Source organism: Schistocerca americana, chromosome 3 (genome assembly GCF_021461395.2).
Source record: "Schistocerca americana isolate TAMUIC-IGC-003095 chromosome 3, iqSchAmer2.1, whole genome shotgun sequence".
Lineage (NCBI taxonomy): Eukaryota > Metazoa > Arthropoda > Insecta > Orthoptera > Acrididae > Schistocerca > Schistocerca americana.
In genome coordinates this window covers 224,702,507-224,720,191 of record NC_060121.1, presented here as the reverse complement: position 1 = coordinate 224,720,191, position 17,685 = coordinate 224,702,507, and the positions used below count along the sequence as shown (strand labels likewise).

The following is a 17,685-nucleotide window of genomic DNA, read 5'->3' as shown; positions in this document are numbered from 1 at the left end:
ATCAGGGATCCCATATCACTCCAACTGTACGCTCCCCACACCATTACAGAGCCTCCACCAGCTTGAACTGTCCTCTGGTGACAAGCAGGGTCCATTGATTCATGAGGTTCTCTCCATACCCGTACACGTTCATCAGCTCGATACAATTTGAAACGAGACTCGTTCGACCACGCAACATTTTTCCAGACATCAACACTCCATTGCCGGTGTTGACGGGCCCAGGTGAGGCGCAAAGTTTGTGTCGTGCAGTCATCAAGGGTATACGGTTGGGCCTTCGGCTCCGAAAGCCCATATCGATAATGTTTCGTTGAATGGTGCGCACGCTGACACTTGTTGATGGCCCAGCATAAAAATCTGCACCAATTTGCGGAAAGATCGCACTCCTGTCACATTGAACGATTTTCTTAAGGCGTCGCCGGCCGAAGTGGCCGTGCGGTTAAAGGCGCTGCAGTCTGGAACCGCAAGACCGCTACGGTCGCAGGTTCGAATCCTGCCTCGGGCATGGATGTTTGTGATGTCCTTAGGTTAGTTAGGTTTAACTAGTTCTAAGTTCTAGGGGACTAATGACCTCAGCAGTTGAGTCCCATAGTGCTCAGAGCCATTTGAATCTTAAGGCGTCGTTGGTCTCGTTCTTGCATGATCTTTTTCCGGCCGCAGCGTTGTCGATTTGATGTTTTATCGGTTTCCTGATATACACTTGTGAAATGATCGTACGAGAAAATTCCCACTTCATCGCTACCTCAGAGGTGCTGTGTCCCATCGTTCGTGCGCCGACTATAAGACCACGTTCAAACTCACTTAAATGTTGATAACCTTCCATTCTAGCAGCAGTAACCGATCTAACAACAGCGCCAGACACTTAATGTCTTATATAGGCGTTGCTGACCGTAGCGCCGTATTCCACCTCTTTACATATCCCTGTACTTGAATACGCATTCCTATTCCAGTTTCTTTGGCGCTTCAGTGTACTGAAGCTTTTATTTTTTTCACACAACAATATTGTCCTCTTCAAAGTAGTTCTCTTCGGCGGTTATACACCAGCAGAGTCGCAGTTGTCCTCAACTGGAATGGCCTTTAACATGTGGGCCACATTCTTTTCAGTGTTCTCTAGACTCCCAAAATGGCGCACTTTTAACATATTTTTCAAGTTCAGAAAAATGAAAAAGTCACAAGGGCGCAGACCACATGGATGTGGGAACTGTGGAACAACGGGTATGCCTTTTGAAGAAAAAAATTCCGTGACGTAAATGGTCGTGTGACATGAGGGGTTGTCATGATGCAGCAACCACTTGTCTGGAATGTCCAGTCTCACCCGATTCACTCTTTTCCTGAGTCTTTCAGAACGTAATTCAAAACACTTGGTTGACAGTCTGTCCTGGAGGAACAATGTCAAAAAAGCAAATCTCCATTGTTTTGATTTGTTCATTTGAGCTTTTTTCCGTCGAGGAAATGTCTCAGTGTGCCACTCCTCACTTTGGCACTTTGCCTCAATATCGTACTGTAAATCCAGGATTCATCACCTGTGATCACATGCGTGAACCATTCATGGTCATTATCAATCCTCTCAAAAAGATCAACGTACACGTTTTTTCCCTTGTCCTTCTTCTCAGTTTTGACTTTTTTCGGCACTATTTTGGAACAAACGTTTTCGTACGTGCAAATCTTCGATCAAAATTGGATGCATGGCGAAAGTGCTTAACTAGTTACCCATCATCCTTATTGATAAACGTCGGTCTGATCTCACAAGAGCACACACACGTTCGACGTTTTCGTCGGTTTTTGAAGTTGAAGGTCTCCCAGAGCGAGTTTCATATGCGTTCTCGGACTTCCAAAAACGATTTGTGCCAGCGTAAAGTTTATGGCATTGATTCGCAATGTTCCCCATGGGCCTGTTTCAACTTTTCAAAGAGCACACTCACAAATTCTCAAAGTTTAACACGAAACTTGAGTGCATAACGTAGCTGTAAATTACGCTGTTCCATTTTTGGAACACAAAACGAAGACACAGCCTCATTGATGGAGCTCTCAAAAATCACGTGATCGCTTTACGGAGCTGAAACGCGGAATGAGCATCTGGAAAGGATGAACACATCGGTCTACACATGTAGAACAACACAGCGTTGCCAGATCGCTCACAGTGTTGTCACTCTCATTACTTTTCTCACACACCTCATACTCACACATTTTATATGCACACGGTAGCCTGGGATGAATTTGGAGTAGTTAACAGACAGCATCACCTCTCCCAAAGACACATTAATTTCGGTCAAACAGCTTTTACTTTCTTTTAGAACAATCTTTCTCGTGCATATATTTTGAAATATACTAATTTCTTACTGCGTTTGCAGAAGCGCTGATTAAGAGACTGTAGTTGTTTCAACAACTTCTAATTCAATTTTACATTGTTCATCAACAGTAGCTAAATTTTCTGCAGAATTCTAAGGGGATCATCAAAAAGTTTCCTTTCGATGGCTGTGCAATCCAGAATCGCTATGCCAGTCAGACAAAATTGCTGTCAGCACTGAGGCAATTACCCAACCACCACAAGATATCCTTTCGGTGAAACACAATGTCATACTGAGTGAAGAATTCCATAGCTGCCTGCTGCACATCCTCGCCCAACAGGGATTGTCGACCCTTCAAGATCTTTTTAAGGGGCTGAAGGCGAGATAATCGCATGGAGACATATCAGGACTATAGAGGGGATGGGTGTTCGATTGTCTCCCCCAGATCGAGCAGCGCCTTGTGTTGAAATGCGACCAGCACGGAATTTGGCTCACCATTCCACAACGGTAGTTTCCACCAGACATGCTGCCCCATACACATTTTTCATTCTCCGATAGGTCCGATGGTATGTAAGTTTGCAGGATTTCGTGCCCATTGTCACTGAAGTTAAAATCTTCTGGGTTATTAGGCCATGTCATATTTCCTCTAAAACGATGTTTCGACCCCTCTGTTGGGATCTTCTTCAGGATCTTCCGCTGTCCACTACTGCTAGAACACTGTCAGAGACCAGTGTCGCATTCTCTTATAAAGAGGAGTTTTCCCGCGTTTGTGCTGGAGAAATGGTAGTATTGGTTAAAATTCTTATGGCTATCATTGGTGGGCCATCGTCATAAGCTAATATTCCCGCGCTGATGCAGAATAGGGGGCGTTATTGGCTAAACTCTCGTGGATACTATTGGTGGACCATCACAGTAAGAGGAATTTCAAACAATAACCTTTCTCCAGCATAAGTATGGAACAGTGCCTTTCTAATCAATGACGATGGGGCACCAATAGTATCCACAAGAGTTTAGCCAAGAACGCCCCCTATTCTGCATCAGCGCGGGAATATTAGCTTATGACGATGGCCCACCAATGGTAGCCATAGGAATTTTAATTAATACTACCGCTCCTCCAGCACAAACGAGGAGAAAACTTCCCTTTATAAGAGAACGCGACACTCATCTCTGACAGTGTTCTAGCAGTAGTGGACACTGGAAAATCCTGAAGAAGATCCCAGCAGAGCGGTCGAAACGTCTATTGTTTTAGAGGAAATACGACGCGGCCTAATAACCCAGAAGATTTTAACTTCGGGTCTTCTGGTGTTTGACCTTCGGCAGTCAAGAAAAGAATAACAGCACATTGGTCTTGTTTGAACGCGTTTGGTAACGACATCGTCATAGTGCAAGCTTCTGCATTTACTGCACGCATGTCGGAGAGACATGAATATCACACTCACCCCTTGGTTACATGTCGGTGCTTATACCCGCGTCGCAGTCGTGCTAAGTTGCATATACGCAGGAGCAGGTCCCTTAACAGGAAATTTTTCCACTCTTGAAGCAAGGAATAAAATTTCTAGACATTAGTGTGGCAGAGAATGAAATTTTGGAAAAAAACTGTTGAGTTTCATATGCTTTGGGTAACTTTCAAATAGCATATTGTGATCGCTCACAACAAGGTGAGATTGATTTATTCCTTGCAAAAGTGTTAGTCTTTGGAAAAAGCTCCACGAAGATTGATAGAAAACATAAATCCTACTCAGAGGAGCAGCTGCTTGCGATGGGCTATAGAAGCGACTGAAAATCCCAGTATAAGCATCAGAGATCAGAGGTACACCCAGGAAATATGGATTAAAGAAGGACTTATTTCCTCATCGCAGATTCTACGGCTGGAAGCAAGCCACTTATTCCAGAAGATAAAGAAGTGGAATTAGCAAACTCAGGGAAATGTATCACCAAACGGGGATTTGGACTAACAAAAATAAAGTCAAAAACATTAAAAAATGTATGCGAGTGAGCACAAAATTAATATTCCTTTTACCAAAAGCAGACCACGAGACGACCCGTTCCGAAACTTTAAGAAGCATCAGTCCAGAAGTCAGAGTCCTTACAGAAAGATACAAGAGATGACACAAGTGATCCATTTATAATTTACAGATTTTATGCTTTGGTGAAAGAAAAATGAAGTGACGTGGTACAAAAAACGATTCAAAAGGTATTTACAACCTTTATGAGACCAGTTACTGCCTACAGCTATGTAAAACAAACGAAAGATGTGATGGAAGTTGAAATGAGATTTTTTAAGTGATTCCGAGAGGATAGACACTCTTGGCCACTGAAACAACTAACTGAAGTTGTTGCAAAATCCTCCTTGTTTTTTGGGTCAATCAAGACAGTCGAAGAACCCTTTTCATGTTCAAACCATTGATGACGTAAAACACTCTACACAAATTTCAAAAATTTACACAAACAGCTCTTTAAAGTTCAAAAAAGTTAAATTCTTTTTCCGACTGGTGACTAAACAACAAAAAACATGGAGTTTCATTGTTCTATTCTAACTCACCGAGTCCAGAGTCCTTGATACAAATAAACAGAAACACATATATAAAACATACTTGTTTTTGAGAGAGCTATGCTCCCTAAAAATGGTAGCTTGAAATGCGTTGCTCATCAGTCAATCTGAAACGGCCTGTGGTAATGCAACGGTAACTGGCATACGGCCGTGTGTTACCAAGACACGTCACTCTTCACTGAGTTACGGAGACTACAGCTCTTCGTGAAATGAACAGGGTTTACACCCTGAACTCATTTCGGAATTAGTAATCCTGGATTCGCAGCAAGATTACACGACATGTTAAGCAAACATCAAGCAAAAAGCAATCTAAAAAGGTCGCTTTCGTGGTAGACGCTGATCCTCATCGTTAAAACAGAAACCAAGCTTTTTAGCTGCAAAGCGAATATCTGGAGTCCTGGAGATAGAAAACATGCACCTGCATTTCCATCTCAATAGTTTTCTTGCGTTTTCGCTGTCTTTACATTTCTCGAAATTACGTCGTGCCTTCTTCAACAAGTTATAAATCTTTTACTTATTGTATTTATTTTATTTGCTGTCTTCTTTCAGCTCATACCATGGATGTCTAAAAGAGTTCAGAGAATGTTAGGATAAAATACAGGAAACAGAAGAAACAAACAAAATACTTTTGCATTCGCGCCTTCAAATTAATCTCGATCGGCCACAACAGTTTCTTGGGAACACTTAGCAGGCGTCACATTTCGAGACCGTTCGTGTAAATCTGATACCGTCAGCCGAGTACTGTGAGTGAGTTGGCCGCCTACCCGACACACTGCCACAACGTCTCATCTCCTATAATGATGGCTTACACCGAAGATTGGTGTTGGCCCCATGTGTCAACAAAATTTCGAGCATTTTACATCAGTGTTGTCTTATATTCGTCAAACTGTGCGGTTCAAATCAAGAATAAATGCGTTAACATCCTCCTCCAGTCCGCCCCCGGTAGCTGAGTGGTCAGCGCGACAGAATGTCAATTCTAAGGGCCCGGGTTCGATTCCCGGCTGAGTCGGAGATTTTCTCCGCTCAGGGATTGGGTGTTGTGTTGTCCTAAACATCTTCATTTCATCCTCATCGACGCGCAAGTCGCCGAAGTGGGGTCAAATCGAAAGACTTGCACGCGACGAACGGTCTGCCCGACGGGAGGCCCTAGTCACACGACACTTTATTTATTTATCTTCCTCCTAATCTCCAACCTCACCGATCTTAACGTCGGAGAGAGACGCCAATCTTATGTAAAATCTGCCTCACTGCTGTTAGGCGTAATGACAGTTGCCGCGAACCTGGCACATAATCAGCAGTTTCTTTTCGGCATCAAAAATGCCTGAATCAGATGTAAAGACATTTTCTCCAAATAGCTTCGTTTCCGTCCACTTGAGCCAACATAGCAAGTATGTATACCGCCTATTTTTTGAGCCTTTTAAAATAATCTGACACCTCTTGAACATGGGCGTTTAAATTGATAGTTTACCATTGTTTTTACACTTTGCACCCATTACAGTGGCCTCTGATCTGTAACCGGAATTTCCATTTTGTTGTTCTTTAAATGGCTGACACATTCTCAATATGAAATATCTGAAAATATGAGAAAAATACACCGGCTGTTTCAGATGATGATAATGATGATGATAATGACAGAAGTTTTCATGGATCATGGACTCTTGATATGATCGCGATGAAAGTTAGGATGGGAAACGTATTTATTATTATTATTATTATTATTGTTATTATTATTATTCCTCTCCGAAGAAACAGGATTCATTGCAGCAATACAAGTGTACGAGACTCGAACTCTCAGTACGGGCAGACTTCTAGCCGCTGCTCCACGGCTGGCGCTCTCGGATGGTACTGTACTAGACAGGGTCGTAGAGATTTCAATCTCGATTTCTCTTCGACGCCTGACAAGGGGCATCGTACTAAAATAGCATTAGCTTCTAAGTGCGTACTAAAATCGTATGAAATACGAGCAAAATCGGTGACCTTCGTCTCTGAATTTAAGTGAAGAATTCACTCAACTTTACTGCTATCGGACTAGTGAAACGGGTTATGTATGGAAAAGCACTGAGCTCGCTTAACCACAGATACTGGTTACAGTCACCTCTCGTTACGAATAATTTAACTACTTCACCAAAAATTCGACATTTAAACACCGTCATCCAAGAAATTTATTTGCCATGCTAACATTCACATAAACGCGCCTGTAAACGATCAATGTTGTTTGTGAAATTAGCTGCCTGTTATCCACGGGCTTTCTCAACCAAGCGCGCAGACCTAGCAACCAAGTTTGTCAAACTTAACTTCATTTTTGAAGCAGTTGTCACATGGTGTTTATCGTGTCAAGAAGTATCCTGACATTAGCGGGCGATGTACGTGGTGCAATGCAAGGTATAAACTTCTACATCTTCGAAATCTGCTCCAGTTAAGAGCTATAAATTACAGTTCGATAAGAAACCAGCCAGTGTTTTATAAACGCATACGCAAATGATCACAGTTGTTTCTCAAATCGGCTGTCATTTAGAATTTCTTTCAAACAATATGTTTGACAAACACGTAAAGCAATGTAGCACACTGACAAATAATTTGGCAAACATATTAAGTTTGTCAAATTATTTTGTCGTCTACGGGGGCCTTAATCTACGATCTATGATCTTCAAAAACGCTCAGACTCGCGGTTCTACACCTTTTTACTGCACATAATGACTTCGTTTGAATATTAAAGCACAAATGCTTCTTGTTTTAGCACACTTCAGAATCAAACTTTTGTTCGCAGCTCTGGGCTACAGCCCATGTAACAACACCGACAGACACTTTCACTACTCGAAAGCTCACGCCGTCTTCCGATGAACCGCTACCTGTAACTTCCAGACCTTCTACAGCACCAGCGATATTGCAGGCGCCACAAATGAGCTGCTGATATCGATATTTTCATACGGGTATCGATAATAGTGCCCTTACAACAGGAAAGGAATTCATGGCGGATCGTATCAAACCCGTCAGAAGAGTGATGACGCACCTTCCCTCAAATAATAATAATAATAATAATAATAAACTGAGTGTCCACATTAAACCTCCGTTATTTTCAGATCCGATTAAAAAATTACGAGACACATGTACCCGCGGTTTGCGTCATCATGTGAAGCATATTGCGTGGCGTGGTACGCGGAAAGGAAATCATCCATTGCTGTCCAAAGGAATTTACGATGTGAATTTCAAAAGGAGTCACCATATCTTAGGACAATTAGGGGTTGGTATGACATGTTCCTAGTCAGTGTGGTACAATACACAGACAGACACGTTCTGGCAGAAAACGAACATCTGATGAACTGGTAGAGGAGTTCAGGGAAACCTTCCCAAGAAGCTCGTTGTAGTCAATTCGCCGAGCATTACGAGAGCTAACTATCCCTCGCTGAATAATCAGAAGGTGCTGCATATACTACTTCGATTGCACGCAGTTCACATTGTGCAAGCACTGAGTAGAACCACTTGCAGCTTCGCTATGAGTTTGCTATCGCAGTGTTGGACTACATCGGACAAAAACCCCAACTAAGTATCTAAGAAATGTCGTTTTCTCTGACGAAGCAACCTCCCACAAACGTAGGAAGGTTAATCGGCGCAACTTTCGCACTTGGGGTTCAGAAAACCTGCTCAGTTATCGGGAACATTTGACAGACAGCGAAAAGCTGAATGTGTGGCGGCTCTGATGAAATACAACATAGTTAAGCCATTTTTCTTCATCAAGCAAACAGTAACAGGGACCGTTTATCTGGCATGCTTGAGCAGTTTACTGTTCCTCAACTTCTTCCGCATCAACCAAATGTGATCCTCTGCCAGGATGGTTCACTGCCATGTTTGCGACTTTCTGGATCGGACATTTCCAGAGCGATGGATATGACGTGATGGACCAACCAAGTGGTCACCGCGATCTCCTATGGATTTCTTCTTGAGAGGTCTACTGCTCGCCTGTACGTGAGCTTGGCTATGTAAGCAGGAGAATTCTGGATGCAATAGCCTCCATCACCCGCAACGATTGTTGTGCGCACAGAAGTTGAGACAGAGTACCGTCTAAACATTTTACGAATGCAGAAGTAACAATGTATTATTTTTTGTACAAAATGTTTTGTGTTACTTCACATGATGCTGCAAACTGCAAGTGTGTACGTTTCGAAGTTAATTCCATGTCCCTTGGACCATTCGCACGATAAATCGTAATGGTATGGAAAGAAATGATTTTATATTTATATCACAAATTTCTCTATAAGTGTGCCCGCATGCTGTTCATTTACAAGCTTGGCTTTTTAATGAACATAAAGAATTGTGTTAGTAATTGCTACCCACCACCCCTCACACATTACAATAACAGAATTCTTCTACGGAATAAGAGTTCCCAAGGAGAAACTTTTTCAATTTATTCAAATTTTACTTTCGTGTCTGACATTTTATAACACTGAGTAAGTGATCAACAATTCTGGATGCAGCACTGTACATCCCTTTTTGTGCAAAAGATAATCTTCATGAATGTCACTTTTCTTCTGGTACTGTAATTATGTATGTCATTGTTCCTTTTGAATTGCAGTGGATTATTTACAACAAAGTTCATGAGGGAACAAATATATTGTGAAGCAGTATGCAAAATGACTAACTCCTTAAACAGGTGTCTTCAAGATGATCGTTGGTGAGCACCACACATTATTCCTGCAGCACGTTCTTGAACAATTAAGACTTTCTTTGTTAAAGATGAGTTACCTCAGAACATTATCCCACATGCCGTTATTGAATGAAAGTATGCGAAATATGTCAGCTTACTCATTTGTCTCTCCCCAGGATTCATAATGATTCAAGAAGAAATGTAGCTGAAATAAGTTGTTTTAGGAGTTCCCGAATGTGTTTTTTCCAGTTTAATTCTCATCAATATGGACAGTTAAGAATTTTGAATTTACCACACTATTTATCATCCTCAACATGTGTTACCCATATCATTGGTGTAGTATCCCTAGGTTTGCAGAACTGAATATGTTGTGTCCTTGTAAGATGAGTGTGGGACCATTCGCAGAATACCAGACAATGACACTTTCAAGCAGACTGTTGACCATTTCTTGTGTTGCTTTTGTGTACCTGGACTGAGTACAATTCTAGTGACGACCGCAACAAAATATTAAGGTTACAGAAAAATTGGATGATTTATTCACGAGGAAGAGCTTCACAAACTGAGCAAGTCAATAACTGGTTGGTCAAACTTTGGTCCTGATGCAAGCAGTTATTTGGCTTTTTGATTTTCAAATGCAAGTAAAAACACAATGAAATCCGGGGACATTACTCCAACTGGAGAGGAATTACGTTTGGGATTCCACAAGGCAATCATTGCTGGGTCCACCATTCTGCCTCGTATACACTCTAAGAGAAAAAAGACGACGCACAACAAAGAAGTGGGACAAAACACGGTCGATGTGATGTACATGTACAGCAAACAAATGATTCCAACTTGAGAAAAATTGGATGATTTATTCAAGAGAAAAAGCTTCACAAAATGGTCAAGTTAACAAAGCCTTGGTTCACCTCTGACCCTTATAAAAGCAGTTATTCGGCTTGACACTGAGTCATAGACTTGTTGGATGTCAGCCAGAGTGATATCGTGCCAAATTCTGTCCGACAGGCGCGATGGATCGTCAGAATCCTGAGCTGGTTGGAGGACTCTGCCATGATACTTCAGACGTTCTCCATTGGAGAGAGATCTGGAGACCTTACTGGCGAAAGTAGAATTTGGCACGCACGAAGACAAACAGTAGAAATTTCCGCCATGTGCGGGCGGGCATGATACTGCTGAAATGTAAGTTCAGGATGGCATGCCATGAAGGAGAACAAAACAGTGCGTAGATTATCTTCGACGTACTGCTGGGCCGTAAGGGTACTGCGGATGACAACCAAAGGTGTCCTACTACAAAAATGGCACCAAAGGCCATAACTCCTGCTTGTTGAGCCGTATGGCAGACGACAGTCAGGTTGATATCCGACCACTGTCCAGGGAATCTCCAGACACGTCTTCGCTGTCATCAGGGCTCATTTCGAAGCAGGACTTATCACTGAAGATAATTCTATTCCAATCAGTGTCACTTGCAGGGTGAAGGCTTGTTTGTTTGTCATCCACGGCACCCGTACAGCTCAGAGGTACGTCGACGATATTCCACGCCTCGTTTTGTTGCCCTTTTTGGCAAGCCATCCCAGGCTTACATTTCAGCAACATAATGGCAGCAACATAATGCCCGCCCACACACGGCGGCAGTTTGTACTGCTTGTCCTCGTACTTGTCAAACCCTGCCTTGGCTACCAAGGCCATCAGATTTTTCCCCAGTTGAGAACGCTTGGAGCATTATGGACAAGGCCCTCCAACCAGCCCAGTTTCAGTGGCGTCTGGCGATTGTCCGTGGCTGACATCGCTCATGCCCTCTTCGTCTTCATCCAGGATATCCATATTAGCAATTAACAGCCCTTTGTTAATCCTATGTCCTCTGCACCAAAATAATCTGTAGAAACCGGTACCTTCTTTTCAAACTTTATTTCTTCTGTGCGTACAGTACCTCTTTTAACTAAGCAACCTAACAGATCTAATACTTCATTCTCTTCTAGCGGTCCCAACAGGGCCAAAATTCCTACCATCAAGCCTGACTCAACGCTGACCCAAAGTCATTTCACAGTACCCTTGTATGCACGGTCGTGAGAATCAAGTCTAAGCGTGGTTATTCGAGGTTTGATCGGTTCGTCTTTTGCGAATGGCTCGCTTCACGACACCGCAACCCTGGTAATGACTTCATTTAACTGAAATATTTTTCCATCAAGTTCCAACCTGTGTTGCCGAAGATCGAATATGGCACATTGCTGATACGAGAAAACTAACCCCAGATCATGTCGTAGCCCCCACTCATGTGTGGCATAATCTTTACACATTGTTTAAACTCAACCATATCTAGGCAGGTGTCTATGTCCACCGATCCTATATGAACCATACGGGCTTTCGTCCTATCAATTCTCCTCTGGTGATCGTACTCTTCGGCGCTCGTGATGCGGTCGCGAGACGGCGAGGACGAGAGGGGTGATGGGCCCAGCGAATGTGCAGGGTGAAGGGTAGTGGGCACGAGGGGCAGCCTTGGGAGCGAACACCGTCGCTATCAAAACGTCCGTTCGGGTCGGCGTCGGCTGTATTGAGCGCGTCTGGGGATGAACTGCGTAGCGAAGAAGTTTGGTGGTCGTTAGCCGATTATACACTGAAGTGCCAATAAATAAATAAATAAATAAATAAATAAAATAAAATAAAAACTGGTAAAGGCATGCATACTCAAATACAGAAATATGTAAATAGGCAGAATATGATGCGCTAATTGGACAGAATTTAGCATGATATCACTCTGCCTGACACCCAACAAGTCTATGAAGCAGTCCCAAGCCGAATAACTGCTTGTATAAGGGTCAGAAGTGAACCAACGCTTTGTTAACTTCCTCAATTTGTGAAGCTCTTTCTCTTCAATGGATAGTGCAATTTTTCTCAATTTGGATTCATTTGTTTGTCTGCACATGTACATTGCATCGACCGAGTTTCGTCCCACTCCTTCGTTGTGCGTCGTCTTTTTTCTCTTAGAGTGTAAATGAGGCACCTTGGTGGACCCAGCAATGAGCCTTGTGGAAGCCCAAACGTAATTCCTCTCCATTGTGCTTTTACTTGCATTTGAAAATCAAAAATGTGTCATATGGACATGCTGTAGTAACTCTCATGTGTGGTCCCAGCGTTGTGCATGCCTTATGTCGGCTTGCGTATCGCCGTTGCTGGCTGCACCTCGGTCCACCTTGTCGTACAGTATCCAGTTGGTCACGAAGGCGCTTGCGGCAGTGGCGGAGACTTACTGGTAGCCCCTCCTGGCGAGTATCCAGCGCATGGGCACGGAGACCTCGGTGACGTAGACCTGCGAGAAGAGAGAGGCGATGGCGCTGGTGGCGCGGCCGTCGCCGGCGCCCAGGTCGAGCAGCACGCCGCCCCACAGCGAGGGACCGGCGTCGCCCACCAGCCGCTCCAGCTGCCGCCGCGACACCACGAACATCGAGCCGCGGCCCAGCAGCCTGCCGTGCAAACACACAGGCGTCTCACTCGTCTGGCCTCGGTCAGGCAAACGTGTTCACAAAGCATCCCTAAAGGCGTGACAAAATTAGAATAGTACAAGTAACACCCCAAATTAGAATAAGTAGAAGTAGCATCAAAATGTGCCACATCAAATACAGCCAATTAGCACACCATGAATACATAAAAATAACATACATAAACATGACATAACCACAACTAGTAAACCCCTCACCGTGGATTATTTAAAGAATCGGACTGCGATGTACGAAACAGCTTCAAACTTCCGATTTCTTTACAAATGAGTTAATGTGTTAAATACGATGGCGTTCAAAAAGTAATGCAACCCTTTTTCCTGAAAGCAGGTGGGGTTTTATTCACGATTCCATTACACCATATTACAGTACTGGCCATTACAATTGCTACAGCACGAAGATGACGTGCTACAGACGCGATATTTAACCGACAGCAAGAAGATGCTGTGATATGCAAATGATTAGCTTTTCAGAACATTTACACGAGGTTGGCGCCGGCGGTGACACCTACAACGTGCTGACATGAGGAAAGTTTCCAATCGATTTCTCATACACAAACAGCAGTTGACCGGCGTTGCCTGGTGAAATGTTGTTGTAGGAGTAGAAATGCGTACCATCACGCTTCCGACTTTGATAAAGGTGGATTGTAGCCTATCGCGATTGCGGCTTATCGTATCGCGACATTGCTGCTCGCGTTGGTTGAGATCCAATGACTGTTAGCAGAATATGGAATCGACGGGTTCAGGAGGATAATACGGAACGCCGTGCTGGATCCCAACGACCTCGTATCACTAGCAATCGAGATGACAGGCATCTTATCCGCATGGCTGTAACGGATCGTGCTGCGACGTCTCGATCCCTGAGTCAACAGATGGGGACGTTAGCAAGACAACAACCATCTGCACGAACACTTCGACGACGTTTGCAGCAGCATGGACTATCAGCTCGGAGACCATGGCTGCGGTTACCCTTGACGCTGCATCACAGACAGCAGCGCCTGCGATGGTGTACTCAACGACGAACCTGGGTGCACGAATGGCAAAACGTCATTTTTCCGGATGCATCCAGGTTCTGTTTACAGCATCATGATAGTCGCATCCGTGTTTGGCGACATCGCAGTGAACGCACATTGGGAGCGTGTATTCGTCATCGCCATACTGGCGTATCACCCGGCGTGATGGTATAGGGTGCCATTGGTTACACGTCTCGGTCCCCTCTTGTTCGCATTGACGGCACTTTGAACAGTGGACGTTACATTTCAGATGTGTTACGACCCGTGGCTCTACCCTTCATTCGATCCCCGCGAAACCCTACATTTCAGCAGGATAATGTACGACCGCATGTTGCAGGTCCTGTACGGAAGTTGCTGGATACAGAAAATGTTCGACTGCTGTCCTGGCCAGCACATTCTCCAGAACTCTCACCAATTGAAAACGCCTGGTCAATGGTGGCCGAGCAACTGGCTCGTCACAATACGCCAGTCACTACTCTTGATGAACTGTGGTATCGTGTTGAAGCTGCTTGGGCAGCTGTACCTGTACACGCCATTCAAGCTCTGTTTGACTCAATGCGCAGGCGTATCAAGGCCGTTATTACGGCCAGAGGTGGTTGTTCTGGGTACTGATTTCTCAGGATCTATGCACCCAAATTGCGTGAAAATGTAATCACATGTCAGTTCTAGTATAATATGTTTGTCCAATGAATACCCGTCTATCATCTGCATTTCTTCTTGGTGTAGCAATTTTAATGGCCAGTAGTGTATTCTCCACTCTTGATTTAAATAATGAAAACTGCGCAAGTTAATTATGTAGACTTGAAAATGAGAATAAATTTCTAGAAACGCGTTGTGCTAAGCACAAAAACGTAAGTATCTGGCGCGTTTTTCATGATCTAAATCATGAATGACACAACTGCAGACTTCTCTCAATCATCTAATATGATGAACGACATTAAATTCCCTACTCTTCTGGCTACAAAAACTTGTTTTTCAACATAATCTGAACGACAGCCCGACGCCTAGGAAGGCCAGTATTCCCACATAGAACCACTCTGCTCGTCGACGTCGGGGCCAACGTCTTGCTGCATTAATAATCTTCTCGCTCAGTCTCTTAATGCGCAAGCAGTTCCGTACAGATGGCCGTTCGTTGCTCTTTATGGTCTTCCGTTAGGCGGTGACGAACCCAATAGGCACACACCTTTCAGTACCCTAACTAGTGGATTTTATTTATTTATTTAGCGTATGGCATTTAAGTACATTTCATTTATGGATCATGTTATTCTAGATTACGTAACATTACATATATTCACAGACAAACATCTAGTCCTTGTACATATTCAATGGATTTTTGGGATGCCATGAGGAATTCTTCAAAGTCCCCACTGAACGCTCTGGCACTGCATTCTTCTCTGATGTGTTGGATGGTCTGGTTAGGCGCGCCGCAGTCACATGCTGGCCAAAGCAGCAGTCCCCTTTTTAAGAGTGAGTCAGTAGGTTAGGTTAGGTTAGTACATCTTCCATGTCCAGTTCTTAGACCAGATCTTGCGAGACTGATCAAACCCAGGAACTGCCTCAGTAATAAAAGGCATTAGATGGCAAGTTGTTGGGGCATTTTGGAGTCATTCTCTTCTCCAAGGGTTGACGTCAGCCCCAGTGAGGCTGTCGAGATCAAGAGGATGTCTTTAACGAAGACTCTTGAAACTAAGATCAGGTATATCGATGTGTACTGGTAGTTCAGGGTTTGCTTCGATCTTCTTGTATTCCCTGACCAAGGCTGCTTCTCATCGTACTTTGGGGGGTGGTATATGACTCAGGACAGGTATCCATATGTTAGGTGTAGACCTAACCGTTCCTGAAATAATGCGCATGGTGTTGTTAAGTTCGACATCGATTTTGTTCACAGTTTAGCCATACTGGTGCACAGTACTCCGCCGCAGAGTATACCAGGCTCAGCGCAGACGTCCCCAGAGTTGTTACTGTCGGTCCCCAGGTAGTTCCGCAGAGTTTGTGGATGAGGTTGTTTCTTGTTCTCACCTTGGCAGCTTTTTTAAGGTGTGATTTAAATGGTAAGGTTCTGTCTAACGTGACCCCTAGGTACCTTCGCTCCTTGTTGTGGTTAAGGCGTGTATCGTCAAGGTATACTTTCAGAGCTCTGTCGGCTTCTCTGTTCCTGAGGTCGAAGTAAGTAACTTCTATCTTCGTGGCGTTAGGCCTAAGCCTATACAGGGTGTTACAAAAAGGTACGGCCAAACTTTCAAGAAACATTCCTCACACACAAAGAAAGAAAATATGTTATGTGGACATGTGTCCGGAAACGCTTACTTTCCATGTCAGAGCTCATTTTATTACTTCTCTTCAAATCACATTAATCATGGAATGGAAACACACAGCAACAGAACGTGCCAGCGTGACTTCAAACACATTGTTACAGGAAATGTTCAAAATGTCCTCCGTTAGCGAGGATACGTGCATCCACCCTCCGTCGCATGGAATCCCTGATGCGCTGGTGCAGCCCTGGAGAATGGCGTATTGTATCACAGCCGTCAACAATACGAGCACGAAGAGTCTCTGCGTTTGGTACCGGGGTTGCGTAGACTGCTTTCAAATGCCCCCATAAATGAAAGTCAAGAGGTTTGAGGTCAGGAGAGCGTGGAGGCCACGGAATTGGTCCGCCTCTACCAATCCATCGGTCACCGAATCTGTTGTTGAGAAGCGTACGAACACTTCGACTGAAATGTGTAAGAGCTCCATCGTGCATGAACCACACGTTGTATCGTACTTGTAAAGGCACATGTTCTAGCAGCACAGGTAGAGTATCCCGTATGAAATCATGATAACGTGCTCCATTGAGCGTAGGCGGAAGAACATGGGGCCCAATCAAGACATCACCAACAATGCCTGCCCAAACGTTCACAGAGAATCTGTGTTGATGACGTGATTGCACAATTGCGTGCGGATTCTCGTCAGCCCACACATGTTGATTGTGAAAATTTACAATTTGATCACGTTGGAATGAAGCCTGATTCGTAAAGAGAACATTTGCACTGAAATGAGGATTCACACATTGTTGGATGAACCATTCGCAGAAGTGTACCCGTGGAGGCCAATCAGCTGCTGATAGTGGCTGCACACGCTGTACATGGTACGGAAACAACTGGTTCTCCCGTAGCACTCTCCACACAGTGACGTGGTCAACTTTACCTTGTACAGCAGCAACTTCTCTGACGCTGTCATTAGGGTTATTGTCAACTGCACGAATTGCCTCGTCCATTGCAGGTGTCCTCGTCGTTCTAGATCTTCCCCAGTCGCGAGTCATAGGCTGCAATGTTCCGTGCTCCCTAAGACGCTGATCAATTGCCTCGAACGTCTTCCTGTCGGGACACCTTCGTTCTGGAAATCTGTCTCGATACAAACGTACCGCGCCACGGCTATTGCCCCGTGCTGATCCATACATCAAATGGGCATCTGCCAACTCCGCATTTGTAAACATTGCACTGACTGCAAAACCACGTTCGTGATGAACACTAACCTGTTGATGCTATGTACTGATGTACATTAGAGCAATGAGTCGCATGTCAACACAAGCACCGAAGTCAACATTACCTTCCTTCAATTGGGCCAACTGGCGGTGAATCGAGGAAGTACAGTACATACTGACGAAACTAAAATGAGCTCTAACATGGAAATTAAGCGTTTCCGGACACATGTCCACATAACAT

General features: G+C 44.1%; 1 protein-coding gene across 1 annotated transcript in view; it reads right to left on the bottom strand.

The window, feature by feature from the left end:
- The window catches only part of LOC124605987 (protein-L-histidine N-pros-methyltransferase-like), a 133,929-nt gene that overhangs the window by 21,973 nt on the left and 94,271 nt on the right, over positions 1-17,685 (bottom strand). The window contains exon 3 of the mRNA XM_047137951.1: positions 12,724-12,936. Coding sequence (XP_046993907.1) covers positions 12,724-12,936 — 213 coding nt within the window. The remainder of the gene's footprint in view (positions 1-12,723; positions 12,937-17,685) is intronic.